We start from the raw sequence: 25,519 nt of genomic DNA, 5'->3' as shown, positions 1-25,519 counted from the left end.
TGACTCACTGATATTTAGATTCCTCATAACATAGGCCAATACAACTCATTTGTGCTTTAATTTCACGATTGAACCAGATATCCCAGTCAATTCTCTCCTATAGAAAAAACATTTCTATCATTGGATGCTTGTGCTGAGTAGTACCCTTTTCGCAGCCATTCCTTCCACACCCCTCAGGTACTCTAATTCTAGGATAAGTTCAACAACAAACGATAGCGATTCACCAATATCGCCCATAAATTTTTCCATCACACTTGCTAGTCTTCAAACATTTATTTATCCCCGTCGGTTGAGTAAATTTCTGATTCTGTTTTATCTCATCAGTATTGTTTTCGCATACACGCTCCCTACGCATACGCACTACACGTCCTAGATCTCTATTGATCTGAAGTGCTAGTTACCCAACCTATGTGTCCGTGATGGACAAAAGACCAAACCACCAGCCGTTACGCCCAGAGCTGGACCTTAAGAAAACTAAAGCACGCAAAACAACATATTTTTTCCAACCACAAAACACGCTATCTTTCAACCCCAGAAAGAGGCAAGACGAGTGTCAGACCAAACAAGGCACCGAACAAAACACAAACAGAACGCCTGAACAACCGGCAATTCAAAACATCAAGGCTTTACCTGAACAGAGCTCAGATGACAGTTTTGAAGGTGTGAGATGGCGTGGAGGAGCTAGTCCGCGTCGTCAGGTCGATACCAGATGTATCCTTTCATCGCCTTTGAAGAATGGTGATAAGCTTAATACGCGTTCTGGTGCTTCTGAGACCGTGACACCCGCAATGAATAATGAGGTGACAGACTCGTTTCTCTCGAAATACGGCCTCGGGTTCGAGAATGTACTTTCTCAAACTCCGAAGACAGCTCAAGCTCATGCAAACAAAGCACACCTAAACGTGAGCCCCACGTTAGAGAGGTCGAAACTGTTCGATCCCACTTGCATTACGTCAAAGAAGACGCCTTCCCCCGATCAATTCAGCACGCCGTCTCTCTCAAGGCTAAATACGTGGATTGATAGATTCGCCACTAATCTGCCTCAAACGACACCCGAAACAACCTTCAAAAAGCCACATGTTGCATCTAAAGCGGATGATGAGTCTGAGGAAGACCCGTTCTCTGACGACGATTCAGTTTTAGCCACTTTGAACGTGGAACAATTTTCCACTGCGGTAGCTACTCAAAAACAAGCAGCCAAACCAGCGGTGCAGTGCACCAGTATACCATTGGAAACAGGCAACGACGATTCTTTCGCAGAGTCTGACCCTTTCACCGATGAGATCGATATTGAGGACTTGGAAAAGAGGGTCTCGACAACACAGCATCAACCAAAACATGGCCTGAAGGAAGAGGTTCTTTTAGACAAGCTTCAAAAATCCATCAAGGCAGAGAAGAGAGAAGACATCGGAGCAAAGGTGTCATTTTCAAGATCAGACTTCATAAGGTATGAGGTTGTTTCAGTCTTTCAGGGCGTCTATTCCTTCCAAAACCACAAGAGAAAACAATTGATTCTCTCAGTGAAAGACAAGGAGGGCACTCAAGGTAGACTTATCGTGAGGGGTGCCTCGTCCGAACTCAGCATTCAGGCCAACGACATAATTCATGTCATTTTGACCTGCCCAGATACACCTAAACTAGTTGATGACTCGCATAACTTGCTAATATGGAATCCCGATGTATTAGTAACATCAACAGTGGTGGCGGATCAACTATTCTGTCCTAGAAAAACGGTCATCATGAAACGCTTCAAGTTTCCCGGCTATTCCACGCTACCGCTTTTGACCGGTACAATTGTGCATGAAATCTTCCAAACTTGCTTCATCACTGAAAGGTTTGATAATACGTATCTCGAGGAGCTACTTGAAAATGAAATCAACGGGCGCCTCATAGAAATTTACATGATAGGAGACGTGGTCAGTGAGTTAAAAGGAATGATACGAGAACGTCTTCCATTCATCACATTGTGGTTTCAAACTTTCTACAAGAAACCCCCTGTTGAAATTCCAACGAATCAAAGAAATCAAAAAATTAGGTTTTCCGTCGCTGACGGTTTAGACCTTGAAGAAAGTGTATGGTCACCCATGTTTGGATTGAAGGGTATGGTTGATGTAACACTCAAAGCAAATTTCAAGGGAGAATTTTCCACGTCCCAGGCACTTCTTCCAATGGAAATCAAAACCAGCCGGCCTTACCTTAGTCATCAAGCACAAGCTGCACTATACTCGCTCCTTTTCAAGGATAGATATAACTTCGACATATCTTCATTTCTTTTGGTGTATGCACTGGAAGAAGGTCTGACGACGAAACACGACATTTCAGTACCTGATCTCAAGTCACTCATACATCTTCGCAATCAAATATCATTTTTTCTAAAAAGTGGTCAAAACGATTTACCAGACTTGATGAGACAGCAAAAATGTGATAAGTGTATGATTCAGGAGGCTTGTATGACTTTGAACCGAATCACAGAGGATGGAACTGCTGATGATAGCGGTATTGACAAAGAAGTGTACGACAATCTTATGCTACACTTTGATGGAAAGCCACATTATGCTGCATTTTTTAAATACTGGAATGAGTTACTCACACAAGAGGAGCATTTCTTGGATAAGTTCAATCGCGATCTTTGGGTCTACACAGCTCAAGAGCGGGAAACTGAACGTGGAAAGGCTATCGCAGACCTTGTCATCTCAGGCCAAAGGCAATCGGAGGAGAGCGGCTTATTTTTCTACACCTTCGAGAGAAAGCCCGGAACGCTATTCAAATCGATGCAAAATACCCAGATTACCAAAAACGATAAGGTTGTGATCAGTGACGATCAGGGCCGATTCGCCCTCTCGCAAGGATATGTTCGAGAAGTATGGCCTGACTCAATCACCGTTTCCACCAGAAGACGCATAATTCCGACCTCTCTGAAAACAGATAAATTCCATAGGGCAAGTGTTTTGAAAGCAAGTCAACAAAATTCACAAGAGTTCAAATCCGCAGTGGTATTTCGCATTGATAAGGACGAAATGTTTTATGGGATGGGCGTGGCAAGATATAATTTGCTTAACTTATTCTTGAAATCAGGTGATTCCAAAAGACGGGAACTTATAGTTGATTCAAGAGCCCCTATTTTTGAAAAGTCAACACAGAACGTCGTTGATCCGCAATTCAACGAGGACCAGAAACATGCTATGGATAGAGTCTTAGCAAGTCAAGATTACACTCTTATACTTGGCATGCCTGGTACCGGTAAAACAACGTTGATTGCGCATTTGATCAAAGACCTCAGCAGTAAAGGAAAGTCAGTTCTCCTATGTTCTTACACCAATTCAGCTGTTGACAACATTTTATTGAAATTGAGAGGCCTTGGTGTTGACTTTCTACGGGTCGGAAATGCTTCAAGAATTCATCAGGATATCAAACCATATATTCCCGGTTCTGAGGATTGTCCTGTGGACTCTTTCGATGACTTTGAACTCGTTTACAGAGGGCCTATGGTTGTTGGGGCAACTTGTCTTGCTATAGGTGACATTGCATTCAGTGTTCGTGAACATTTTGACTATTGCATCATCGATGAATCTTCGCAGGTGTCCCTTCCACTTTCACTCGGTCCTTTGGCCCTATGCGACAAATTTGTTCTTGTTGGTGATCATTTTCAGCTTCCACCACTTGTCATTAATCCCAATGCCGAAGTAAAGTCTGGTTTGTCAACCTCGCTTTTTCAGAAACTTGCGAATGAACATCCGGAGAGCGTTTGTGAGCTCACATACCAATACAGAATGTGCGAGGAGATCATGTTACTTTCAAATGCTTTAGTGTATGATGGGAAATTGAAGTGTGGTTCCACAGAGGTTGGCAAACAATGTCTAAGGATACCTAACATCAATAACATCGCCTCAGGGGTCAAAGACGATGAATCAATTGCCGACCGTTGGTTGGACGAAGCACTCAGAGAGGAGACGAAGTGCCTTTTTCTCAATCACGACTCTTTGGAAGGGTATGAATCCATTACAGGAGACAATGTGACAAACTTAACTGAGGTTGCATTGATCAGAGAAACTGTCGAAGCACTATGTGCTTGTGGGGTCAAGGAGAGCAGTATTGGCGTGATGACATTGTATCGCTCTCAGTTGAAGGTGTTAACAGAGGCATTCAGGCATCGCCCATCGTTGGAGATTCTAACCGCAGATCGTTTCCAGGGCAGAGACAAGGATTGCATAATAATTTCCCTTGTCAGATCGAACAAAGAAAGGAAAGCTGGAGATCTCATCAAGGATTGGCGAAGAATGAACGTTGCGCTTACTCGAGCAAGGTCCAAGCTTCTCATATTTGGCTCACTTTCGACACTTTCGAACACTGAGACTATAAAGGAATTTATAAGCCTATTCAAACGCAAGAATTGGATATACCATCTTCCATCAAACGCAAAACGTGTCTACGACTTTGAAGCTTCCACCAGAGTCCTGAAAGACATAAACGTCACGAAGAAGGTGACGAAAGTTGGAAGTAAAACGCTAGAGAAGCATCCCATCGTGAGAGATATCTTCAAGGATATGGACATCAACATTTGTCGAGGTTGAAAATGCATTAATACATATTTATAGAGCAAAAAAATGAAACTCGAAGTTTCCACGACGAAATCCAAGATTTTGGTTCTCGACGTTTGCTTGCTGATTTGGTTGATTTTGGCCATTAGCAGCACGTCTCATTTGCCCCCTCACGTTCTGAACGAATACGAAGACGAAGAACACAATTGTAAGGAGGAGAACTATGTAGTCAAAAACCTCATAGTCGTCCTCTTCCTCTATCTCGGTTCCTTCAAAATGGGCAGTGGACCTTTGAATTGCTCTTTCGTCGCTCGCATCATCATCTATGCTATCCTGGGATCTACCTAGCGACTTAAATGTACTGAACCAGCCAGCTTTATCCACATCTTTCTTGTCGCGGCTGAAGAGTAGCTTTAATCTCAAGCGCAATAATGCAAGACTCATTGGGTATGTGTTCAAGCGTGAAACTTCATAGAACGGGGAGTCCAGGGTATACTTCAGACTGAGATCATAATATCGTTTTGCCATATGATAGTCAACAGTTGCATTGGCAGAGCCAAGACCATACTCGTACATATGACCAAGCTTGAAACAACCATGAGATGATTGAGCCGTTGCTGCTCTTGAGTAATAGGAAAACGCTTTTCCAAAGTCTTTTGGAATATTTGCTGATTTCACACCGCTGTAATTGATGTCACCCAAGGCAATGGTCGAATCGACATCATCCTGAAGGGAAGCGAGTTCAAGGTAAGACATCGCACTTTCGAGTCTATCAGTGTCGAACGTTTTGGGATGCAATGAAAAAAGATTATCCGCCTGGTACAAAAGATATGCTGCGCTAACTTGTGAATGCCTGAATCCTTGCTCCGCTGCTAACAGGTATCCGAGAAGGGCATTTTTGAAGCTGCCATGAATGAACTCGTTGAATGCATATTTTAGGTGGGGGAAAAGTTCCTTCTCAGAGCGCTCGACAAACATTTTGTAGTATGTGACGATCGTAGAGCAATGTAAATCATCAGTGGGAGATGCCCCAACACCTGTTTCCATGGCATCAGCGTAGTAGAAAAATGCATCATAATAATTTCTGTGGCTAAGGTCACGCCAAGAACCAAAGGTCTGTTCTGTGTTATGAATAAGAAAGGGCAGCGTAGGATTTGCAACAGCCATCCATTGAGTGAGAAGATATGTGGCTTCTAGTGACAGATATTTGGCAGCGGTGGACAAGTGCCTCGAGCAATTCGAACTCAAAGTGCCCTCTGTGATAGGATCAAGAGTGTGGAACTTTCCAAGTTGAGTTCTGGTGTATCTACTATCAATGATACGGTTTCCGAACTCTAGGTACTTGAATGCTTTCTCGATATTGCGCTCACCGTGACCTCCTTCAAGGTACAAATTACCGAGCAAACAAGCACATCGAGACCACATATTTCTGTCCTCCTCGCTGACATATATCCCACTATTCTTACCAAACTTCACTTTAGCGTGCGCCAAGCACTTCCCTGCTAGATCATGAGCAACAGAGAGATTCATAGGAGTGAAGCGAGTTCCAGTATAGGATGCCAAGGCATCATAGTAAAGATCACGGAGGTCAGGATCATGGTTATAGTCATTATCCTCAAGATGCTTGCGCTTTGCTGCATCATAGTCTGCCGAAGCTTGAAAGGACAGAAACTGATTACTCACTTTGCGACCGTATAGTCCGCCGTTAAAGTCAGCAATACGAATATTGTGAAACGCTGTGCGAGAATCAGGAAGCCATGTGGAGTCAAGTTGATTCTTCTTAGTGACACGGGCTAGTCTGGAGTAGTAAAACTTTGATAAGTCGCAGTTGGGCGGCCTATCAATGCCGTGAAGGTACTTGTTAGCAAGGACGATGGTGGCATTGAGATTACCGTTCTCACTTGCAAACTGATAATATAAATTGGATTTTGCTTTATCTTTCTGAATTTCGCCGAACATGCCTGTAGAGTAAATAAAGCCTAGCATGAAGTAGGCATGATCGTGTGCTGAATTCTTCACGGCCGCCTCGTAGTAATGTAGCGCTTTCGTGTAATTGACTCTTATGTCAGACTGGCCGAACATATATAGATCAGCCAAATACACGTATGTTTCCTGAGTAGCGGAGGCCTCAGCATCTTCAATGAATCTAAGTGCCGCCGTCTCAAAACTGGTGTAGTAATTATCATGATATGGCGAGCCCTCATAGTCTTGTAGCGCTGTGTCATACTGTGGGATGAAGACATTATCCTGGATCAGCTTCTCCGTGTATAGAGGCTTTCTGTTTTTCCGTCTATGGGAGTTTGTCTCGATGAATAGTCGAAGGCGTTCTAGAGGCAGATCCGCAGAAGTTGCCTCCTTCACCACAGCTTGGGGTTGCTGTGCTGCAGCTGCTCGAAGAATCCAAAACGAGAAGTTCAAGAGCCAAAGCAAAAGCATGTGGAAGGGGCCTTTTGGTCAATATGGGGAGATTTGATTTCGTTAAGTTACGTCGTGGTGTTCAAGACGTACCAGTCGTGTGCAGGCGCCAACGTCGTAAACCTAACCCGAAGACGTAATGGCGGCAGAGGCTGACAAAATGGGAGATATTTGAAATGCAGGCTAGACGATGTTGCTAAAATGGAATACAAACCACTCTAGCTTCTGAAGGAAACCCCTGGAGGAATCTTGCAATTCGAGATCACGTGACTTGCTAGCTTAAAAGGACAGACTTGATCAGCAGTGGCATACTCTGATGACTGCCTTTGATGTTTTTTCTTATTGGCACGAAAGATATGTGTGTGCAAGGAATAATGTTCTGGTTCTGTGAACTGTTTTGGAGCCAACTTCGGGGTTAAATTGCGCTTTACTCAACGATATTTGACCCAATGCAGGTGATAGAAGAGGCACATAAGGGTTATTGAGACTTTACCATAATTCCCGGATCATTCTTTTCCTCATTTTGTGTCATAAATGTGTTTGATTCGTTATTAGTCTCTGGGCTTGATGTATCCGTTTAATCCACTTTCGGATAGGCTTGTATGGTTACTTGATGTACTTTACGCGTTTATGTACGAAGCGGTGATATTATGGAAAATTCTACAAAGCCCGCTCATAATCTGTGAGATCAGACCCTTTTCGGCCCATAGAAAACCAAGGCTTCGCTGAATACTTGAAAGAAAATAAATTAGGCAACTTCCAAACTGGTGTCTCCGTGATTCCACAATACTAAAAAAGTGTCATGTGCTGAACTGCCAGCCATCTACTTTTCACTCATTCATGAGGCCTGCAAGCAGTTATTCCTGTTCGGACTCATCCTATGACGTAATTTCAATCGAGCATAAACGACACAACAAGAGGAAGCGCATTACCGAAACACATTGTGAAGCAATCAAAAACTCCAGTAAAAAAAACAATCTTGAGTTTGTGCTACAAAACCCTCAAATAAAGCGCCACGGTTGCAAAATCTGTGGGGTCGGAGCGGCGCGCCGAGATAACACCTTTACACCACATATTACCAGCCTGGTCTTAATAACGGCCCAGCTGGCACGAGACCACCTTGACACTTGGCCCCAAGCGCCAACAAAGTAAAGCGGCAGTGTGGAACCAGCCAGTGAAGAGGACCCGTACACCGCATTGTTGTTAAGAAATCTCTTCACGCGACTCTTAAGCCTCCGAATCTCCGAAACTTTCACCAATTTTAGTCACAAAGACTTCGCTACTCTCTTCAGTCGAAGCGACAGCTCGGCTTTCTCAAGGTTTTTTCCCGATGCTGTCATTGGGTGCTCTATACATGGCTAAGAAATTCGGACCGTATTAAGCTCTCTGCAGGATACACTTTGAGTGAGACTTTTCGAACTGTATGCATTTGCTGTTAACAAGTAGAGGGTCTAACACCAACTAATTTCCACCTATACACGGTCCAAGGACCATCTTACTTTTAAAACTGGCCCACGCTATCTAGGCTTTCCACCTGTATTATAGAGGAAACCATGCAGCTTTTCAACTCAAAAAAGCCGGCCTACCAGTCCAATGAGGCGATCTTTCGGTCTGCTCCCATGACTCTCGTGCAATTTTACGTGACGATGGAGTTGGCCCGTGATTTGGTCTTTACGCTAGGAAATTTGGGTCAAGTCCATTTCAGAGATCTCAATGCCAAGTTAACAGCTTTTCAGCGTACATTTATCACCGAGCTAAGGAATATAGATGTCGTGGAGTTGAACTTGACATTTTTGTTCAGCATGATGGCCAAGTACTCAACGTTCAAGGGTGATCCGTTCGCCAATCTTGTGGCTGACGAGAATCCCTTGCCTACAGCATCTGAAATGGAGGAGATCAAGGAGCGCGTGGCTGCTTTTCATGACAAGATCAAGCACCTCGACGACTCACACTCGGCTTTGGAGCTTAAGAAATACAAGTACTTGGAGAATCGCCATGTTATAAATTCCGTTCACAATTTCCACAAATCCTCATTGGTGCCATCAAATCAGGACGCCGATGACGAATTCCGTCAATTTGAGATCGAGGACGACGACGAAGAGGCATTGCTCAATGAGGGAAGAAACTCTGATTCCTTCGAGATAGACCGCAATTCCATTCACGAAACTAGTACGAACTTAGATGGCAACAGTTTATTCAATTCAATTTGTGGTGTTGTTTCGAGAGATAAGATCCCAATCTTGAGAAAGATCTTGTGGAGAACGTTAAGAGGTAACTTGTACTTCAACGACATCCCAATCGACGAGTTGCTCCCAGAATCTCTAGAAAGACAATCCGATCTCGTACACAAGAGTGTCTTCATAATCTACATCCACGGTGAGTACTTGAGAGAGCGTGTGCGCAGAATCATTAACTCTTTAGATGGTCATATTTATGACAACACCGGGGGTGGTGCCGGCGGAAGACTTGCCACCTTAAATGAACTCAATGCCAAGATTGAAGATTTAAATAATGTCGTCGAGTCTACAAAAAGTCATTTGATCACAGAGCTTCTTGTCTTCCAAGAGAAGTACCCAGACTGGTACTATGTCGTGAAAAGGGAGCGCTCAATTTTTGAGGAACTCAACAAATTCGATGAAGATAGCACTAGGCGGTGCTTAGTGGGTGAGGGCTGGATTCCTCGCTCTGAAGTGGAGAACATCCGTCGAGCACTAAAAAACTTAGTGCGTGCTAAGACAGCCTCCGCCAACAATCCTTTGGTGCTGAACTCAGAAATCTCGCTCTCCAATGATACCTTAAATAATCAAGGAGCAAGCGCACCGCCATTGTTTGCTGTTGGTAATGAAGACCAACATGGTAATGACGAAGATAGTGATGATGACAACGACAACGATGACCAGGACTTCAACTTTGTTGCAGTACTCAATGAACTTGCAACAACAAGAACTCCACCAACATACCACAAGACGAACAAGTTTACACTGGGATTCCAGTCAATTGTCGACACGTACGGAATCTCCTCGTATCAAGAGGTCAACCCAGGTTTGGCCACAATTGTCACGTTCCCTTTCATGTTCGCTATTATGTTTGGTGATTTAGGTCATGGTTTCATCGTCCTCTTAATCGCTTTGTATTTCGTGAAAAACGAAAGGCATTTCGACTCCATGAGAAAGATGGACGAGATCTTGGGAATGGCTTATAGCGGCAGATACATCATGCTTCTTATGGGTTTCTTCTCCATATTCACAGGTTTGTTGTACAACGATATATTCTCAAAGTCGATGACTATCTTCAACTCGACTTGGAAGTGGGAGTTCCCCGAGAATTTCGAGCCATCGTTGAACAGCAGTGTACCATTGGTTGCCACCAGAAAGGGTACTAGTGTTTATCCAATCGGTCTTGATTGGGCATGGCACGGCGCTGAGAATGGTTTGCTTTTCACCAACTCTTACAAGATGAAGATGTCGGTTCTCATGGGTTACATCCACATGACATATTCTTACTTTTTCAGCTTGGTCAACTACCGTTTTTTCAACTCGCGTGTTGACATTATCGGCAATTTTATTCCTGGTCTTATCTTCATGCAAAGTATCTTCGGTTACTTATCGTTGACGATTGTTTACAAATGGTGTGTTGATTGGTTTGGCACAAATCGTCAGCCTCCAGGGTTGTTGAACATGCTTATCAATATGTTCCTCGCTCCTGGAAGTATTGAGGATCCTTTATACAAGGGCCAAGCTGTGGTTCAGGTGATATTGGTTCTTCTTGCCTTGTGTTGTGTCCCATGGTTGTTAGTCTACAAACCAATGATTCTCAGAAGAGAGAACCTTAAGGCTAAAGATGCTGGTTACAGCGATGTTCATTCCCAGAGACATCATGCTTTACAACTTCAAGAAGAGGAGGAAGCTTTGGTTCCTAATGGCGAAGTCAATTCCGAAACTGTCGGCTTGCATCCAGATGACGAGGTCGACTTGTTAAACGAGGCATTCCATTTCCCTAACGATATCGAGCCTATGGTTGGAAATTCAGGCCATGGTGGCGAGGGCGAGGAGTTTAACTTCATGGATATTGTCATCCATCAAGTGATCCACACTATTGAGTTCTGTCTTAATTGCGTTTCTCACACAGCGTCCTACTTGAGGTTGTGGGCTTTGTCATTGGCTCACGCTCAGTTATCTAGCGTCTTGTGGACAATGACCATTCAAAACGCATTTGGTGCAACGGGAACTGCTGGTATCATCATGACCTTCTTTTTGTTTGCCATGTGGTTTACATTGACGTTATGTATTTTAGTCATGATGGAAGGTACTTCTGCAATGTTGCATTCTTTGCGTTTGCACTGGGTTGAGGCGATGTCGAAATTTTTCGAGGGCGAAGGCTACTTGTTTGAACCTTATTCGTTTAAAAATATAGAGCTTTGATCGACGATCACCGTTTGTGCAATTAATTATTAACCTGCAATGGTGATCTTTAACCTAGAAATGGTACAAATTGGAGCTAGCCATTATGCGAGAACAATTTTTCGCGTTCGTCCGAGATGAAGTTGGCAAATTGATGAGATATAACCGTTAGACAGAAGCATTTGCGCTCCTAGAATTCATCTCGCGATTCGCTCAGTGAACTCCAATGCATGCATCCACATGCAATGCATGCTGCACGGAGCAGCACAGCTCCTCTCCTTTGGCCTGGATGTAACATGCTTTATGCGGTTTATGCGCGTTGCTTCAGCAAGGGTCCTTATTTGAGAGCCGAATGGCATAGATTGCAAGCACCGAAAAAGGGTGTGCTTAAATAGGAAATAGAGGATTGTACCACCCGCAACTTCACGAGATTGTCTACTTTGGCCCTTACATCTCTCCTCGTCAGACAATGCGTTTCTAAAGAATTTTCCTAGTTCTACGGACGACAATAGACATTCATGACGAGAGTCGCCCTGGTTCTCTTTGAGGAGACCTCTGGTAGGTGCTCTTGGAAAGAAAGCCGAATGACCGGTGTCGTAATTATCAGCTCGCATGTTCGGCTAACAGGTTCGGAGTTAACGTGTAACATCGGCTGTGTTTCTCTCAAGAACACCTTGGGGCAAGATGCTCGTAAAATCACCGAAATCAAATTATAGTAACACATTCAAATCTGATGTTATAGCGTCGTCGATCTTCGTGAAATATTAGTCAGTGGCACATAATTAGGCTTTTCGTACGGGATAGACCCAAATACGAAATGAAATCTCCCCAATTAGGACTAATCAGTTGGTAACAAAAAAAAGTGACTTTCCTTGAAGTACCCCTTATTGGTCATTATTGCTCAATGGCGCATCTCAGTCGAGCATGATGGTGCCACCTGCGAGGATTTGTTTACCCATGTCGGGCAATACCATAGACAACTTCTGATTTTGCAACTTCGCCTGCAACTTGCCAATCATGACCTGAACAGGTACTTGGCGCTTGGCTGCTTCTGTCTCCAAAAATCTCACAAGCGCTGTTCTAGTATCAAGCAAGGAGCGGTCGTCTGCGTTATGAGCAGCCGCCCATTCGTCCAATGAGATATTGTGATCGGCTAGGGAGCGGTGCCACAAGGCAAAGTTGCTAAAGACCTCATCCACGGTTTCCACCTCAGAAAGGGGCGTTGACATTAGTACCCGCATACGTGCTTCACCGTATTTTTCGTGGTATTGGCTCGATTGTAGCCCAATTTGTTGCACCTGAGAGTTCCACTTCAGTGAAATGCTAAGACCATCGCTATTGCTTTGAGCAAGTTGGCGATTGAGTTGAGTTAAATGAGCATTATTCTGGTCAAGAATTTGCTTAGTGTATGCTGTTGTGTTGGGGTTCCTGGTGGCCAAAAGGATGGAAAGACCGTCGGTGCTGCTCATGAGCTTCTTCAAAGTATTTGTTTGCTCGTCTATTTGGGCAGACTGCTGCTCGATGAACTGCGCCATCTCCCTAGCCATCGACTCTTGTAATTTTTGCATCTGACTCACCATTTTCTCGAGATGCCTTATCCGTTTCCTTCCTTCAAACGGGTGGTCATTCGACGCCCGACGTTTTTTTGGAATTGAATTGGGCACCTCAACATCTTTAAGAATATCATTCTCGGCCAATTCGGGTGAAGTTGTGTAGGATGACTCGGGGGTGGATTCAATAGACTTGCGAGTGAAGTTGTCGTTTTGCTCCTTCGAAATTCCAGCGAAATCACAAAACTCCTGGGAAGAAAAAATTGCATGCTCACATATAAGATTTTCTGGGAATCTTTTCTTCACTTCCACCATGTCCTGGACAAGCGTCTTCCTGATGTAGTCTAGAAGACGGAATAATTTGTCGAATTCAGCGTTTTGGCCGTATGTGTGTTTGTTAAGGAACGGAAAGATTTGTTCGACAACCGAAGCGGGAGGCTCTCGTTTTGCCCTCTCAATGCTGTAAGACTTCTCGTTTTCAAACCCGGCAAAGTTGCAGAGAGTCTCGACTTGGATGTTGTCGATCGAGTGGCTCAGGCATTTGAGGTTCATGGTGCTTTCAGAAACAAGGCCCAATTCTGGGTCCGTGTTGTACTGAGACGTGAGGATTTTTCCCAAGTGAATTGGCTTGAACTTGTCATTAATTTTGAGGATCTTTGTGGATGCTTTGTATTGCTGGGAGTAGGAAAGGGGGCGCAATTTGTTGCCACCATTGAGAAGCTTGTAGTCTAGGAATTGCTCATGTTGCAACAGTTCCTCGGTGAGATCGTATTCTCCGTAAGTGTCGGGGACATGGAACCGGGCAAACATGTACATGGCAAGGATGAAAATGGGGCACAATTCCACAAGCTTGTGTCGGAGGCGAGCGGTATATTGAGTTTGCGTGGTCTTGGGAAGAACCGACTTTATTAGTAGACCCTGCAAGTCATTGCCAAAAGTGTGTAGTGACAAGTCTGCAAGCTTAATTTCACGCTTCTGAAGCGCCTTAAGCTGGAAGGAATGTAGGAGCAGGAAATCAACCAAGGTTCGGAGGAAGGAGTGGACATTCAGTGACTGAAGGCAACGGCCATTTATAAGCGGGAGGGTAAGCTCATAGTAGTCCAGAACCGTGTAGGGAGCTATATTGCTCTTGGAACTCGAGGAACCCAGTCTGAGGGATTCGGAGGTGCTTCTGGATTGCCTGGTATCGGTATCGTCTTTTTCCAAAACTTCATTATCAGATACAGAATAGTCTGACATGCCAGGGAAACATATATGTAGCGGGCCGATTGAGCGTTCAAAAGGCCAATGGGGAAATAAAGGATACTTTCCGAGCTGTTAGGGAGTATTTAATGGGATTATCTGGGAGTATGTTTGGTGGAGGGAGACAACTTTCCGCATCAAATTACCCAAGGCGAATGGTTTCGACAAAGATATGGGGCGAACGAATGAACAGGATAATCGATGAGTTGAAGTTGACTCGACGAGTAGACCAGACTGTTTGTCGGGGATGTGACGAGGCAAGAAGGAAAAAAGATGTTTGGAGGAAAGCAAAAAAAGGGGGGGGAAATCGAATGACAAAGAGAGCGATCTGAGTTATATAGTGAGTTGAGCAGCGCTGCCGGAGTAACACAAGCGAAAAAAATAACGAGTTGAGTGACGGAATAAGACCCTGAAGTGGGGCAGCAAAGAGGAAAGCGGCGGGGATAAAGACAAATGGAGAAGGCAAAGTACGATCTTAAGCAGAAGGTTTGATCTGAGCATATTCAAAGAGAAAGAAGCACCATGGATCCGCGCATTGTGTGCCCCAAGAATTTTGTACAAGCGTAAATGGGCCTACAGCCATTTCTGCACGAACGGCAGATGCCGTTCTCTCTGTACACAAAGGTTTGAACATAACCAACATTAGGGTTTTCCAACTGGAACCTTTTTATTATGGTTGTGTGGGGTGGGCGATTACAAAGAAAATGCTTGGGAGAGCCTGAGGCTAAACAAAAAACAAAACATGATGAATGGTCGCTGACGAATGGCCCCTCGCGATACAATGGACGGGAACCTGATCCCGCTAAGGACGTCAGGAGTACCGCAGACCGGGTTTATTGAAGGTGCAACCAGGAGACGGAGCGATCCGGGCAAGCAATTGGCCCATGCTGCCATGCGATGTTGCAAATGTGCATCCAGCAAAAGTATCACGGTTAGGCAATCACCGGCTGAGTCCACCTCGCAGGTGAGGGCTTAAAATGGAGGAAAAGAAAAACGCAGGGTTGGGAAGGAAATATTGCTGTTGGAGACTGGTACACCGGGCCCCTGGCTGAGTTGCATTGTGAACGACATGCTTCTTTGCTTCTTTGCTCCCACGTAAAAAACTTCCTATTTTTGTGCTTTAGTTCATTCTCGAAGAATGACAAAAGCCTGGTCAAACACTGGGGCGTCGGTGATAGGGAAGCTGCACCTTATACGGTGCTTCTCAGTTTATGTAGCCGGTGCAAAAAGGCGGCGCATTCCGCCGATAGGCAAGGGTCCTTTCCTGCCGCGCAGCAGTAACGAGGGTAACGAGGGGGGTAAAGTGACTTTTCCAAGCAGCATGAGCCCACGTCGAAAGTCGAGCCTTTCCCAGCTCAGGGTGAATGGAGGATCCGAATGATCTGCAAGGGTCCCTTCATGAAGGTGCCCCCGTGCAAAGGAGTATCGTGACTACCGGTCACAAAGCTGCGCTCACGAAGTAGGTGCATTATGTTACATGCTTGAGCTGTATCTCTGCGCAGGAGCCGCAGGCGCCGAAACGCCTTATTAGTACACACAAACGGCTTGTCTGCGCCCCCAATGCATGCTTGCGTCGTACCGCGGCACTTTACTCTCTTTCCGGGCTTCGCCTTGCATGCGTCTTTGACGTGAGCGTATGCGCCGTCATGCGTACTCTGCACCCCAAACACCTTCTCGCTGCCTCAGTGTCGTGAGGGTATCCACATTCAAGTTTCTTTTGCCCCACTCCACCCGCATCGTTTTCGACTACCCATACACCTTGTTTGTCATCAAGGGAGCCCTTTCCTTTTCTTTGTTTTTGCTCCCCTCACCACAGTCCAACCTAGGAAGAAGCCGCTGTTCTTTTTTTTTTTTTTTTTTTTTTTGTCTGTGGCCCTGCGCCAATCTCTCGTCAGGGAACGCCCATTATTCGTCGCAAGAAAATCTAGGTCTTTTTCCTTCTCTCCCTCGGCCGCCAAGGGGTACTGATCAATGGAACCTTAGCATTGTATTTCTTTCACCACGTCTCTATGTTCAATTGTTCGACCTTCTCTCGTCGCAATTCTGCGTGTTTTTTTCTCCGACGCCCGTTTCCACTTGCGTGGGCTTCCAAGCCAATCGACTGTTCCTGCCAACTGTAGCTGCAAGGTTGATGCTTCCATCGTTAATCTCCACTGCAAATTTTCGGAAATCCGCCAGCAAATCCTCGCCGCATAGCTGGACCCGACAACACCTCACTTTTCCATTTGAAATTCCTCCCCCTTCCCGCCCTGATTGTGCCCTTATTCCCCCATCGGTCTTAGCGTGTCACAATGCGAGTGTTTGTTCTCTCGGGATTGAAAACATTTGCCAAAATCGTGCATAGACCTTGAATTGACGATTGATACCTGCTTCGGGCCAGCCTTACCCATTCTTTGTCTCAGATTGTTCGGGATCTTTACTCTACAACAAGCGGTTCTGCGCTTCAAGCAAAGGTGCCTCCAGTCTACTCTCAACAATAGGATGCATTGTGGAATGCTCAAAGAATTAAAGTGCCGTGACTTGCATTTGTGTGGCTATTAGGGCACCCTCGTTGCATTCCCGTGTTCTCTTAAGCCAAGCGTATTTCGATCCGGATTCATGACCCATTATACCTCCCAGCCAGCCAACAGTCTTGTTGGATGATTGAGGCACAACACCTTTGTTATAAAATGCTCTAGAATGCCTTAGTCTTGGGTGGGGTTGTTAAATGCCTCGGATGAGGAACGTTTTAAGACATATGCGCTCTGCAGCACAGCCTATTTTCTTTATTTCACATTTGTTTTTTAGTTTCCCTTTGTTCGTGGATTTAGAGGTATTTTCATTTTACTCTCTCTGCTTTCTGGCCACAAGCGGCTGAACTCACAGGTGGCATAGCTAAGCTGCGGTAACAAGGGCTCGTATCGTCGTTGCATTGCACGACATTAACAAATATGGTGGCGTAGCTCTTCCACAAAAGATTACTCTTATTTACGAATTTCATTCAGCTGGTATTATACATTCACGTTTCGTTATTTCATCTCATCACAAGTTGTGAAGGAGCATTCCCTTGGTCATTACTAAGTCAGTTAAGTCGCTTCTGAAAGAATGGTTAAGAAACTTGTTCTTTCTATCATCGTTGAGCCAACTTCTGGCTGCCTTTACTATCAGCTCTAAAATCTCGGATTCCTCAACACTCAAAGACACCTTTGGCTTATCATCGCCAGATTGAAGCATGCTGCAAACGACTCTCAATAAACAGGTGAATGAGAGCGTCGACAATGGAAGCTTTTCGCTTTGGAACTTCAAGTGTTTCAATAACTGTTTCAGGTTCTCGAGTTCATCATCCTGTTGCAAGTAATAAAGAATAGAAGAGGTAGCCAAGACGATGAACTTCTCCTCGTTCACAAGATTCAAGGAATATAAGAGCGACTCCAGACTCTTGACTGTGTCTGTAATTCCGCTCTCTTTTTTGGATGTTTCCGTCTCTGTCCCGTCAGACTGGTTTTCATCTTCCATTTCGCTTTCCACAACTGACTCTGTGTCTGTAAGATCAAGTCCATCGAAGTAAGCACTGACATTCGACATCGATTCCGCTATGGATCCTTTCACAGTTTTGACCAATACTGGCGTAGATTCTGGGGATATGACAGAAGTCAATGACAAGCAATAATGGTTAAGGCAATCTTCACTGCAGTCTTCTAGAAGTCCTCCGATCGTTTTGAGATCAGACTTCAAACTTTTCTCGCTTTTCCTTGCCTCCTCATCCTCATTTTGCAAAGTCAAATAATCCAAGTAGGAAAGGTTAAGGTCATGCAAAAGGTCAAGCACTCTCCAACCAAACACGATAGCATAAATATCTTTTCTGTTGTGCTTAAACACGTCAATGTAGGCGAGAGAATTTTCACCCTCTTTCACATCCGCGAGGAAGTTTCTTCTCTCAGTAACATTAAGTATGCGAGTGATGAGTGATTCAGATGTGAACATCGCAGCGCCATCGGACGTCTTGAATAGTTGGCTTAACTTTTGCAAGGCTTTGTCATCATTGGTAGCATCGAGTTTGCTCAACAAAATTTTCCTCGTTTGGAGGTTTGGTGCGATAAATCTGCTTATGAATGGGAATTTTGCGCAAAGAATCGTGCCGATGAGCACATTCAAAAAACACGTCTCAAAATTAACTTCACTGGATGACAAGAGAATGTAGTCTCTAAACCAGTGATTTGGATCCGAGCATCCATCAACCAAGTGGGAGAGTATGCGCTCTTTATCTGTTGGCAGGAGTGGAACTGGTACCTGCAATCCCGCAGAAACTAAAAGCCATGTGAGCCACGTATTCTCGACAGGCGACTTGGGATCTCTTGGTTTTCTGACGTGGTCAATTACGGGCAGCACCATAAGATAAATACCGAAGAAAACAAGTCCGTACCTGAAAATGGTAAAGAGCTGCAAAGCAGTGGGCGAGGGGTGAGTCAAGAAGGCAGGCATGAATGGGAAAGCTGCCAAACCCCTGAAATTGTCGGACGAGAGCACGGAAGCGCCCATGACAGTGGCGAAGCCTCCCATCATCCAATTGGAATTGTAAGGCTGGTAGCTCTCTTGTTGTGGCTGCTGAGCAAACTGAGGTGGGACCAGCTGGGTGTCGTAATTTATCGTAGTGTTATAATTGTTCTCTGGAGCGAAGCCAAAACCGCCTGGGAACTGACCTTCAAAGGAATTCTGCACACCCTGATTTGGCTGACGATCGCCCTGCTGAGACATGATGTTTGGAGGATTGGCGTTGGCCTCACCGATAAGCTGTTGCAATTGAGCAATCTGTGACAACATGTTTTCATTCTTCTTCTCCAAGTGTTTGATATATTCTGTCGCTTTTGTCAAGACAGATGCCTTATTGAGTTTTGCAGCAGGCGCCAACCCCTCCAAATCAGAAAGCAGGACATTCTGTTTTCCAGCGGCGATCTTCAAAGTAGGAACTGCATCCCGGAGCTCGTAAATCTTGGTATTAATGTTTGTTCTGTATTTCTTTTCGATCATGTTGTGAGAAACCTTGGGGCGTTTACCTGGCTTGGTGACTTTATCTTTTGTGGAGGCCTTCGACCTAGTTGTGCGTTTAGGAGCAACCTCCTCTTCCTCGAACTCTTTCTTGAAATTTGAAGTCTGCTTTTTTGGTTCATGGTCGGAGATGCCTTCTGGCAGGGTATGTGGAGACAGTATGGACGTATTTGGGGTTCCCTCGTTAGAATTCGTCGATGCCACCAGCTCGGAATACGACGCGGAGCTAAACGAGGAGCGCTTGGGTTGGTTATTGGATGGGAACAAGGAGCGGTCTGAGTGGGCGGTTGAAGGCAGGGAGCTGTTTACAGACACAGCGTCTGAGGATTCAGGGTCGTTGATATCAAGGCTGTTGTTGGGGACGTAGCCGGAGCCATCAAACGCAAAACCGCCCAATCCGGGCTGGTCCATATCGTAAGGATTGGCCATTTTATCCATGGCAGGCACCGAGGACAGAATGGCTGTTAGGAACAAGTCCGTATCCTCGAAGTCCAACATGTTATCGTTGAAATCGTAGGCCGTGGACATTATAAAAGGTTGCAAATATAGTGAGGATGCTGAGCCGAAAGACTAAATATAAAGGAATAGGGAGGCGGTAAAAAGAAATCTCACAGATGGCAAGAACATATGAGATACATCAGAGATGATTAGGCTGGCAGCTGTGTACAGAGACCAAAGTGGTGTGATTTTTCCTGGGGCAGGCCTCTCCTGCACGTGACTCTCACCGGTCCGTCATTTTTTGTATGGTACTTTTGACTAGACCGTCGTTTTGTCCTGCGCAAAGGCGGCTAAAAACATGGGCCCATTTTTTGCAGCCATTGATCCTCGGCAGCCTAGGGCGAATAGGACACGAGTTTTGGCGTTTTTGGCCTAACGGTCATTCGCTCTTCAGCTTGGCTTCGGACCAATTTGGCTCTTTCCGACCAACTCCGATACCGCCCCTCACTCTTGTGATTTTGCCTGTAGGGTCTATATATACGAGGAACGACGTGCCAACGGAATTCGATCGGTGGAATCTCTCATAAAAGCTGAATTTCCTTTGGTCTTCATTTGATCCCCAAATCCGAGCTCTCTCGGCCTAAACCGTCCTTGCATAACCGTTCCTGGGAGTCAAGACCAATAGACTATAGCGTTCGGGAAGGGACATGGAATAATGAGGAACCCTATTTGCTCAACACCACCAAAGCCTCTTTCTGCATGTTCGGACTTATTGGCGAGAATGCCATGGTATTAAACTTCTTCCTCGGCCTGGATTAGCCCATTCCATCAGGGAGATCTTCCCTAGCAGAATGCACGATCTTTGCAGATGTCTAAGCAGCGAATTGTTTTGACTTCGATGTTTATGTCACGAGCTGGCTTAGGGAACTCAGAAGGTTTGGCTTTGCTTGTGGAGTCAGGTCTTCGAAAGTCTGCTGTTTCGCAGCAATAGGTTTTGTGGTGAAGTGTAAAGGATCAGCTTGCACTTCTTTGTTGTCTTCAGAACTTCGGGAACTAATCCAACTCGTATAAAAGTGACTTCTGCCTCTCCATCCAATTTTCCAACTAAAATAATCTTCCCCTCTGTCTCGATCGATTTCTCCGATTATTCCAATCAAGGGTTCTCCAAAAGCCCGCATATCACCTGCATACGTCAGTATCAACAACTGCAGAGTCTCTCACCGGGTATATTTAGTTAACCTTCTTTCTCGTCCCATTACACCCATGCAAGACTCCCAGGTGATCGCCTCTAGAATGTTGCGCTCGCAGCGCTACATCGTGCTTTTGATCTTCACGGCATTAGTCACCTTTTTGATTGTGACTTCGGCCTCGGCCCATTCATACATCAAGGAGTCCTCCATCGGAAAGTCGGTTGGCTCGTACGTTGAGACTGCTAAGTCGTGGGCGAACTCTGACTCTGCTGACTCTGCCCAGGATGGCTATAGAGCGGAAGATGAGGCGGAAGCTGACCAACAGGTCAAAAACGAGGCCGATGCTGAGGCCAACCCTAATGAGGTGAAGGAGGATGATAAACTGGATCAACCTAAGCCTGACACTGACACTGAGACGACGAAAGAAGATGATAATTCCCAAGACATTGGTCTGATAAAGGATACGAAGGAAGCTCCCGAATGGGAGGAAGGGGAACACTCTTAATGATTAATATACATACCGCTTAATATTACAAATCTTTCCAGATCAATTTCTCCACGTAGTCGCCCTTGGCTTTCTCACGTAGGAAGCCCATCGATGCTAGCTCTGCGCTGCTTTGGATGAACCAAGCATATACTAGCCTGTCCCATTGTGTTTCGTCCTTCTCGACGTCGCTCATGATCTTTTTCATTTCTTTTGCGAATTCGCCATGGTAGTTTTTGATCTGGAGGTGAAGCTCGCTCAACAAGTCCTTCCTCGAAATTGACAGTTTGAAAGCAACAAAGAAATCCCAAATATTTATGTTCACAGGAGCATCCTTGTACACATGATACAACCTGGTTAGAAGTGGCCCTAGGACCTTCGACGATCTGTGCTTTGATCCGACTTCTTTAACAATCAATTCGTTTTTCAAAAATTGCTGTGGCTCGTCTAAAGCTACCTCAATTGTCTCCTTCAGCCGTGGTCGAATGAGCTTGATCATAAGATTCTCGTAACTTTCCTCAATTGATACCCGTGGGCGAATTTTGTCCATTTCGCTTATGCCTCCTGTGACTGTCAAGACTTCGTTGAAAAGATTATCGCTAATTTTCATGTTCAAGGCTGGATTGTCGTGTAGATAGTTGGTGAGCAAGCTGAGAAGTTGACTTGCTGTGACATTAGGCTTACTCAATGCCCGCTTGAGACCAAGAGTATCCTCGTCAGCCACATTATCAAGCGTTAGCTTTATTGTGTCACTATGCAAAAAATGATGGACTCGTTCAATCTGTGCGTCGTCAAAATTTCTGACTTTCTTCAACACATCGCTCAAATAGGACGAGTTTATGAGCTGATTATTGGTGACAAGCTTGTAAAGCTGAAACTTTTGCTTCTCAGCATCACTGAGGAAATGAATCAAATGAATGGCGTTCATGACGGAGTTTTGATACTTTTGAAGTTGCACTCTTGCATTCTTGAATAGCTCAAAGACTGCATCGTCATCGTTAAGAAGACCCTTGATCTTTGACAGTAGCTCTTCGGCATCATCCTCTTCCTTCTCCTTTTTCGCGTTGTGGTAGCTATGTAGAAGGAACTCTATGTGTGTTTTGAACGAAGGGAGCTTTCGAAGCGCAGCGAAGTGGAACTCTTGAGGAACGAAGGTGGGATCAACCATTATGGAAAGTGGCAGCTGATAAAAATGTATCATGTAGGTAAGTTTGAATTCGGTAATGAGTGCATCGATGGAATTGTTGGAGTTCTCAAACCGATTCAACACAATCAGCGAGAGCTGGGCATCAAGTAGAAGGGGATTTTCAGGTGTTATTTCATTTCGAAGCAATGTGTCGTCGATAACTTGGAAACAAATATCCTTATTGTTTCTTGCCTCCAACTTAGTGGCTGAAATGAGCGTTCTCACTCGAGCTGTGAAGTTACTGTTGATCCAGTCGCTAATACCCTTTGAGCTAAGCGCCATAACAAGCTTTATAGGCACCTGATTTGAGTAGACACTAAGCAAGTGTACAAGCTGGTTGAGTACCTCGCTGGCGAATGCATCACTATCTTGTAACACAACAACAATACGACACTGGTCTCCGCAGTTGTTCTTCTTCTTGTACGCGTCAACCCAGTCCTCGACGATTTCAAAATCATAAGAGATTCTGCCTTCAAAGCCGTCTCCGTCAATGGTGTCGTCTTCGACTTCTGGTGTAGGTTCAGCTTCCTCTTCGTCAAAGCCCACCACAGGTTCCTCCTGTAGCCGCAGCTTCGGCTCAAGAACCTGCTTTACCACCTCTCTCATGGCAGCCTTGATATGAGGGCACTCTTTGGAATCAAGAGTAACCAACCTGACGTGTGGATTTTTGCCCTGACTGAACAAATGGCTTGCAAACTCATCGAGGGTCCTCAAGTTGTTAGCCGTATTTGAACTGAGGGCCAAAAACGCCGTCGCTAGCTTCTCTGGGAGTGGATCTTCCACGAATTGTATGAGATCAGCAAAGAATCGATCATTGGCCGAGTTTAGAATACTCTGGATGGCTCCAAGCTGGTGGCTCCACACCCTTTGATACAAGTTGTATCTTTGTAGCGTGAGCTCTTCACTTTCATTGGAGTGCTTCACAAAAGGGCACCCGCCTTTTTTAGCTCGTTTACGGCTGCTCGTATCCACGGCATAGTGTGTTTTCTGCAGATTCGGATCCAATCCTCCGCGGTCCATTGGTTGCAAAAGTAGTACTTCACCTCGGCGAGTCGCAACGTAGAATTACCGCAATGAGGCAAAAGGGGATTCCACTTTAGTGAAATGGAAGCATGAAGGTGCAGGCAAAATGTCAACCAAATCCCTTTTCTGCCAATGATAGAAGCACGGCCAAAATATTTTTTTTCGCTTCGACGTCCTCGGCTGGTCTTGGCTATGGCCTGAGCGTTTCAGCCTCTATACAGCCGCGGGCCTGCCCCACATTCGGCCGACCTCCCTTTCTCTTGTTCTACGACAATCGCCTTTTTTTGTCTCTTTTTCACCTCTTCACCACCAATTCCCTCCCAGCTGGCCCAAAATCATGGCCGAAGAGGACTTGAGGCATCGCAAGCCGCAGATTCAAAAACGCCCCGTGGACAAGACCAAGAAGAAGAAGAAGAAGAAGAACCTCATCAATGTGGCTCCCTTGGACACTCCATTGCATCGTCGTTTGGAGACGCTCAGTGTCATGTGGCACACTGTGCTGATTCCCAGTTTCTGCTGCTTGTTCCTCTTCATCTTGTATCTCGGTTGGCTCTCATGGTTGCTTATCGTGATCCCTTACTTCATATGGCTCTACGGGTTTGATCTCCACACCCCCACCAACGGCAAGGTCGTTTATCGTGTGCGTGACAGCATGAGAAACTTGATCCTCTGGCGCTGGTTTGTCAATTACTATCCTATCAGGGTTCATAAAACGTGCGAGTTGGAGCCCACGTTCACCACTGAGGAGGTTCTCGAGACTACACCAGACGACGAGGAAGACTTGATCTCGGAAAATGCACGCACTGCTTTGGATCGTTTGTTCAAGTTCTTCGGACTTCGTAAGCGCTTGAACGATTCTGATACTTCTACATCCGTTGAAGATGATGACGATGCTCACAGTACAGATTCCAAGACTTCTTCTACCGTCCAGAGAACTCGTAAGGTTGCAGATGGCCCTCGGTACATCTTCTGCTACCATCCGCACGGTGTGATCTCGATGGGTGTCATGGGCTTGTTTGCAACCAATGCTTTGCGCAATCAACCTTACCTGCCGCCTGCTAAGTTCTTGAAGCCATTGTTCCACGATCCCTCGAAGCACAAAGAGCTTTTCCCAGGAATTGGCTATGTCTTCCCTCTTACGCTCACAACGCAATTCACAATCCCCATTTACAGAGATTATCTTTTGTCTTTGGGTCTCACAAGTGCAAGTGCTAAGAATATCAAGAGTGTGATAAAGAATGGTGACAACTCGGTTTGCCTTGTTATTGGAGGAGCTCAAGAGTCTTTGTTAAACGATATGGTCGGTCAAAATCTGCGTGTTGGAGTGGGCTACCAGGGCCATGATTCAGATGATGAGGAACCCAGTGAGCTGAAGCCCAAGAGGCAAATCAAGTTGGTTCTCAACAAGCGTAAGGGTTTCGTCAAAATTGCCATTGAGCTCGGAAATGTCTCTTTGGTACCCACATTTGCATTTGGTGAAGCTGACATCTATAGGCTTGCAAAGCCAAAAGAGGGTTCTCTCTTCCACGCATTTCAGCTCGGTCTCAAGCGTTTGACCTCATTTACCTTGCCTTTCTTCAGTGCAAGAGGTGTGTTCATCTATGATTTTGGCTTCTTGCCTTTCCGTACACCTATCAACATTTGTACTGGAAGGCCTATTTATGTTCCAGCTGGTTTGGTGCTGCAAAATCCAGATGAGCCTACTGATGAAAAATCATCAAGCAAATCAGAGGAGTCCAAGACGTCTCTGAGCAGTGACTCTCGCTTCTCCATGTTTAAGGGCAAGGAAAAACCCAAGAAACGGAGCAGGCCGCATATTAGTCAAGAGCTCCTTGACCACTACCATGGATTGTACATTGAAGAACTCAAAAAAGTCTACGAGGAAAACAAGCATCTCTATGGTTATGGAGACGTGGAGCTTGTTATTGTCGAGTGATTTTTTCTGGACCGTTGTGATATATTATCCGAAATGGAAGTTAACCCTATAAACATGAAAAAAGCCGTAAGTGATGGTGAGGATGTTTCGTT

The 25,519-nt window shown here is 45.2% G+C and overlaps 8 protein-coding genes across 8 annotated transcripts; 4 read left to right on the top strand and 4 right to left on the bottom strand.

Moving 5' to 3' along the window:
- Positions 1–419: 419 nt before the first annotated feature.
- DNA2 (bifunctional ATP-dependent DNA helicase/ssDNA endodeoxyribonuclease) lies at positions 420–4,571 on the top strand (the record flags this gene model as incomplete). Its single annotated transcript, XM_024856635.1, has 1 exon — positions 420–4,571. One exon carries the CDS (start codon positions 420–422, stop codon positions 4,569–4,571), a length of 4,152 nt encoding a protein of 1,383 aa, XP_024716234.1.
- Positions 4,572–4,708: 137 nt separating this feature from the next.
- Positions 4,709–6,974, bottom strand: C7M61_001217 (ubiquitin ligase complex subunit; the record flags this gene model as incomplete). Its single annotated transcript, XM_024856634.1, has 2 exons — positions 4,709–4,715; positions 4,741–6,974. 2 exons carry the CDS (start codon positions 6,972–6,974, stop codon positions 4,709–4,711), a joined length of 2,241 nt encoding a protein of 746 aa, XP_024716233.1.
- Positions 6,975–8,506: 1,532 nt separating this feature from the next.
- STV1 (Stv1p) lies at positions 8,507–11,374 on the top strand (the record flags this gene model as incomplete). The annotated part of the gene is made up of 1 exon (XM_024856633.1): positions 8,507–11,374. One exon carries the CDS (start codon positions 8,507–8,509, stop codon positions 11,372–11,374), a length of 2,868 nt encoding a protein of 955 aa, XP_024716232.1.
- An 893-nt stretch (positions 11,375–12,267) lies between these two features.
- On the bottom strand, positions 12,268–14,142 carry C7M61_001215 (uncharacterized protein; the record flags this gene model as incomplete). The annotated part of the gene is made up of 1 exon (XM_024856632.1): positions 12,268–14,142. The coding sequence occupies one exon, from the start codon at positions 14,140–14,142 to the stop codon at positions 12,268–12,270; it is 1,875 nt and encodes a 624-aa protein (XP_024716231.1).
- A 3,024-nt stretch (positions 14,143–17,166) lies between these two features.
- On the bottom strand, positions 17,167–19,698 carry CPH2 (Cph2p; the record flags this gene model as incomplete). The annotated part of the gene is made up of 1 exon (XM_024856631.1): positions 17,167–19,698. One exon carries the CDS (start codon positions 19,696–19,698, stop codon positions 17,167–17,169), a length of 2,532 nt encoding a protein of 843 aa, XP_024716230.1.
- A 1,173-nt stretch (positions 19,699–20,871) lies between these two features.
- Positions 20,872–21,303, top strand: C7M61_001213 (uncharacterized protein; the record flags this gene model as incomplete). Its single annotated transcript, XM_024856630.1, has 1 exon — positions 20,872–21,303. One exon carries the CDS (start codon positions 20,872–20,874, stop codon positions 21,301–21,303), a length of 432 nt encoding a protein of 143 aa, XP_024716229.1.
- Positions 21,304–21,328: 25 nt separating this feature from the next.
- ORC3 (origin recognition complex subunit 3) lies at positions 21,329–23,488 on the bottom strand (the record flags this gene model as incomplete). Its single annotated transcript, XM_024856629.1, has 1 exon — positions 21,329–23,488. The coding sequence occupies one exon, from the start codon at positions 23,486–23,488 to the stop codon at positions 21,329–21,331; it is 2,160 nt and encodes a 719-aa protein (XP_024716228.1).
- Positions 23,489–23,828: 340 nt separating this feature from the next.
- C7M61_001211 (diacylglycerol O-acyltransferase) lies at positions 23,829–25,427 on the top strand (the record flags this gene model as incomplete). Its single annotated transcript, XM_024856628.1, has 1 exon — positions 23,829–25,427. The coding sequence occupies one exon, from the start codon at positions 23,829–23,831 to the stop codon at positions 25,425–25,427; it is 1,599 nt and encodes a 532-aa protein (XP_024716227.1).
- Between the last annotated feature and the right edge of the window lie 92 nt (positions 25,428–25,519).

The sequence above is a fragment of the Candidozyma pseudohaemuli genome (assembly GCF_003013735.1).
Source record: "Candidozyma pseudohaemuli strain B12108 chromosome Unknown scaffold00001, whole genome shotgun sequence".
NCBI classification, from domain to species: Eukaryota; Fungi; Ascomycota; class Pichiomycetes; order Serinales; family Metschnikowiaceae; genus Candidozyma; species Candidozyma pseudohaemuli.
This window is presented reverse-complemented; position numbering and strand designations above follow the sequence as displayed.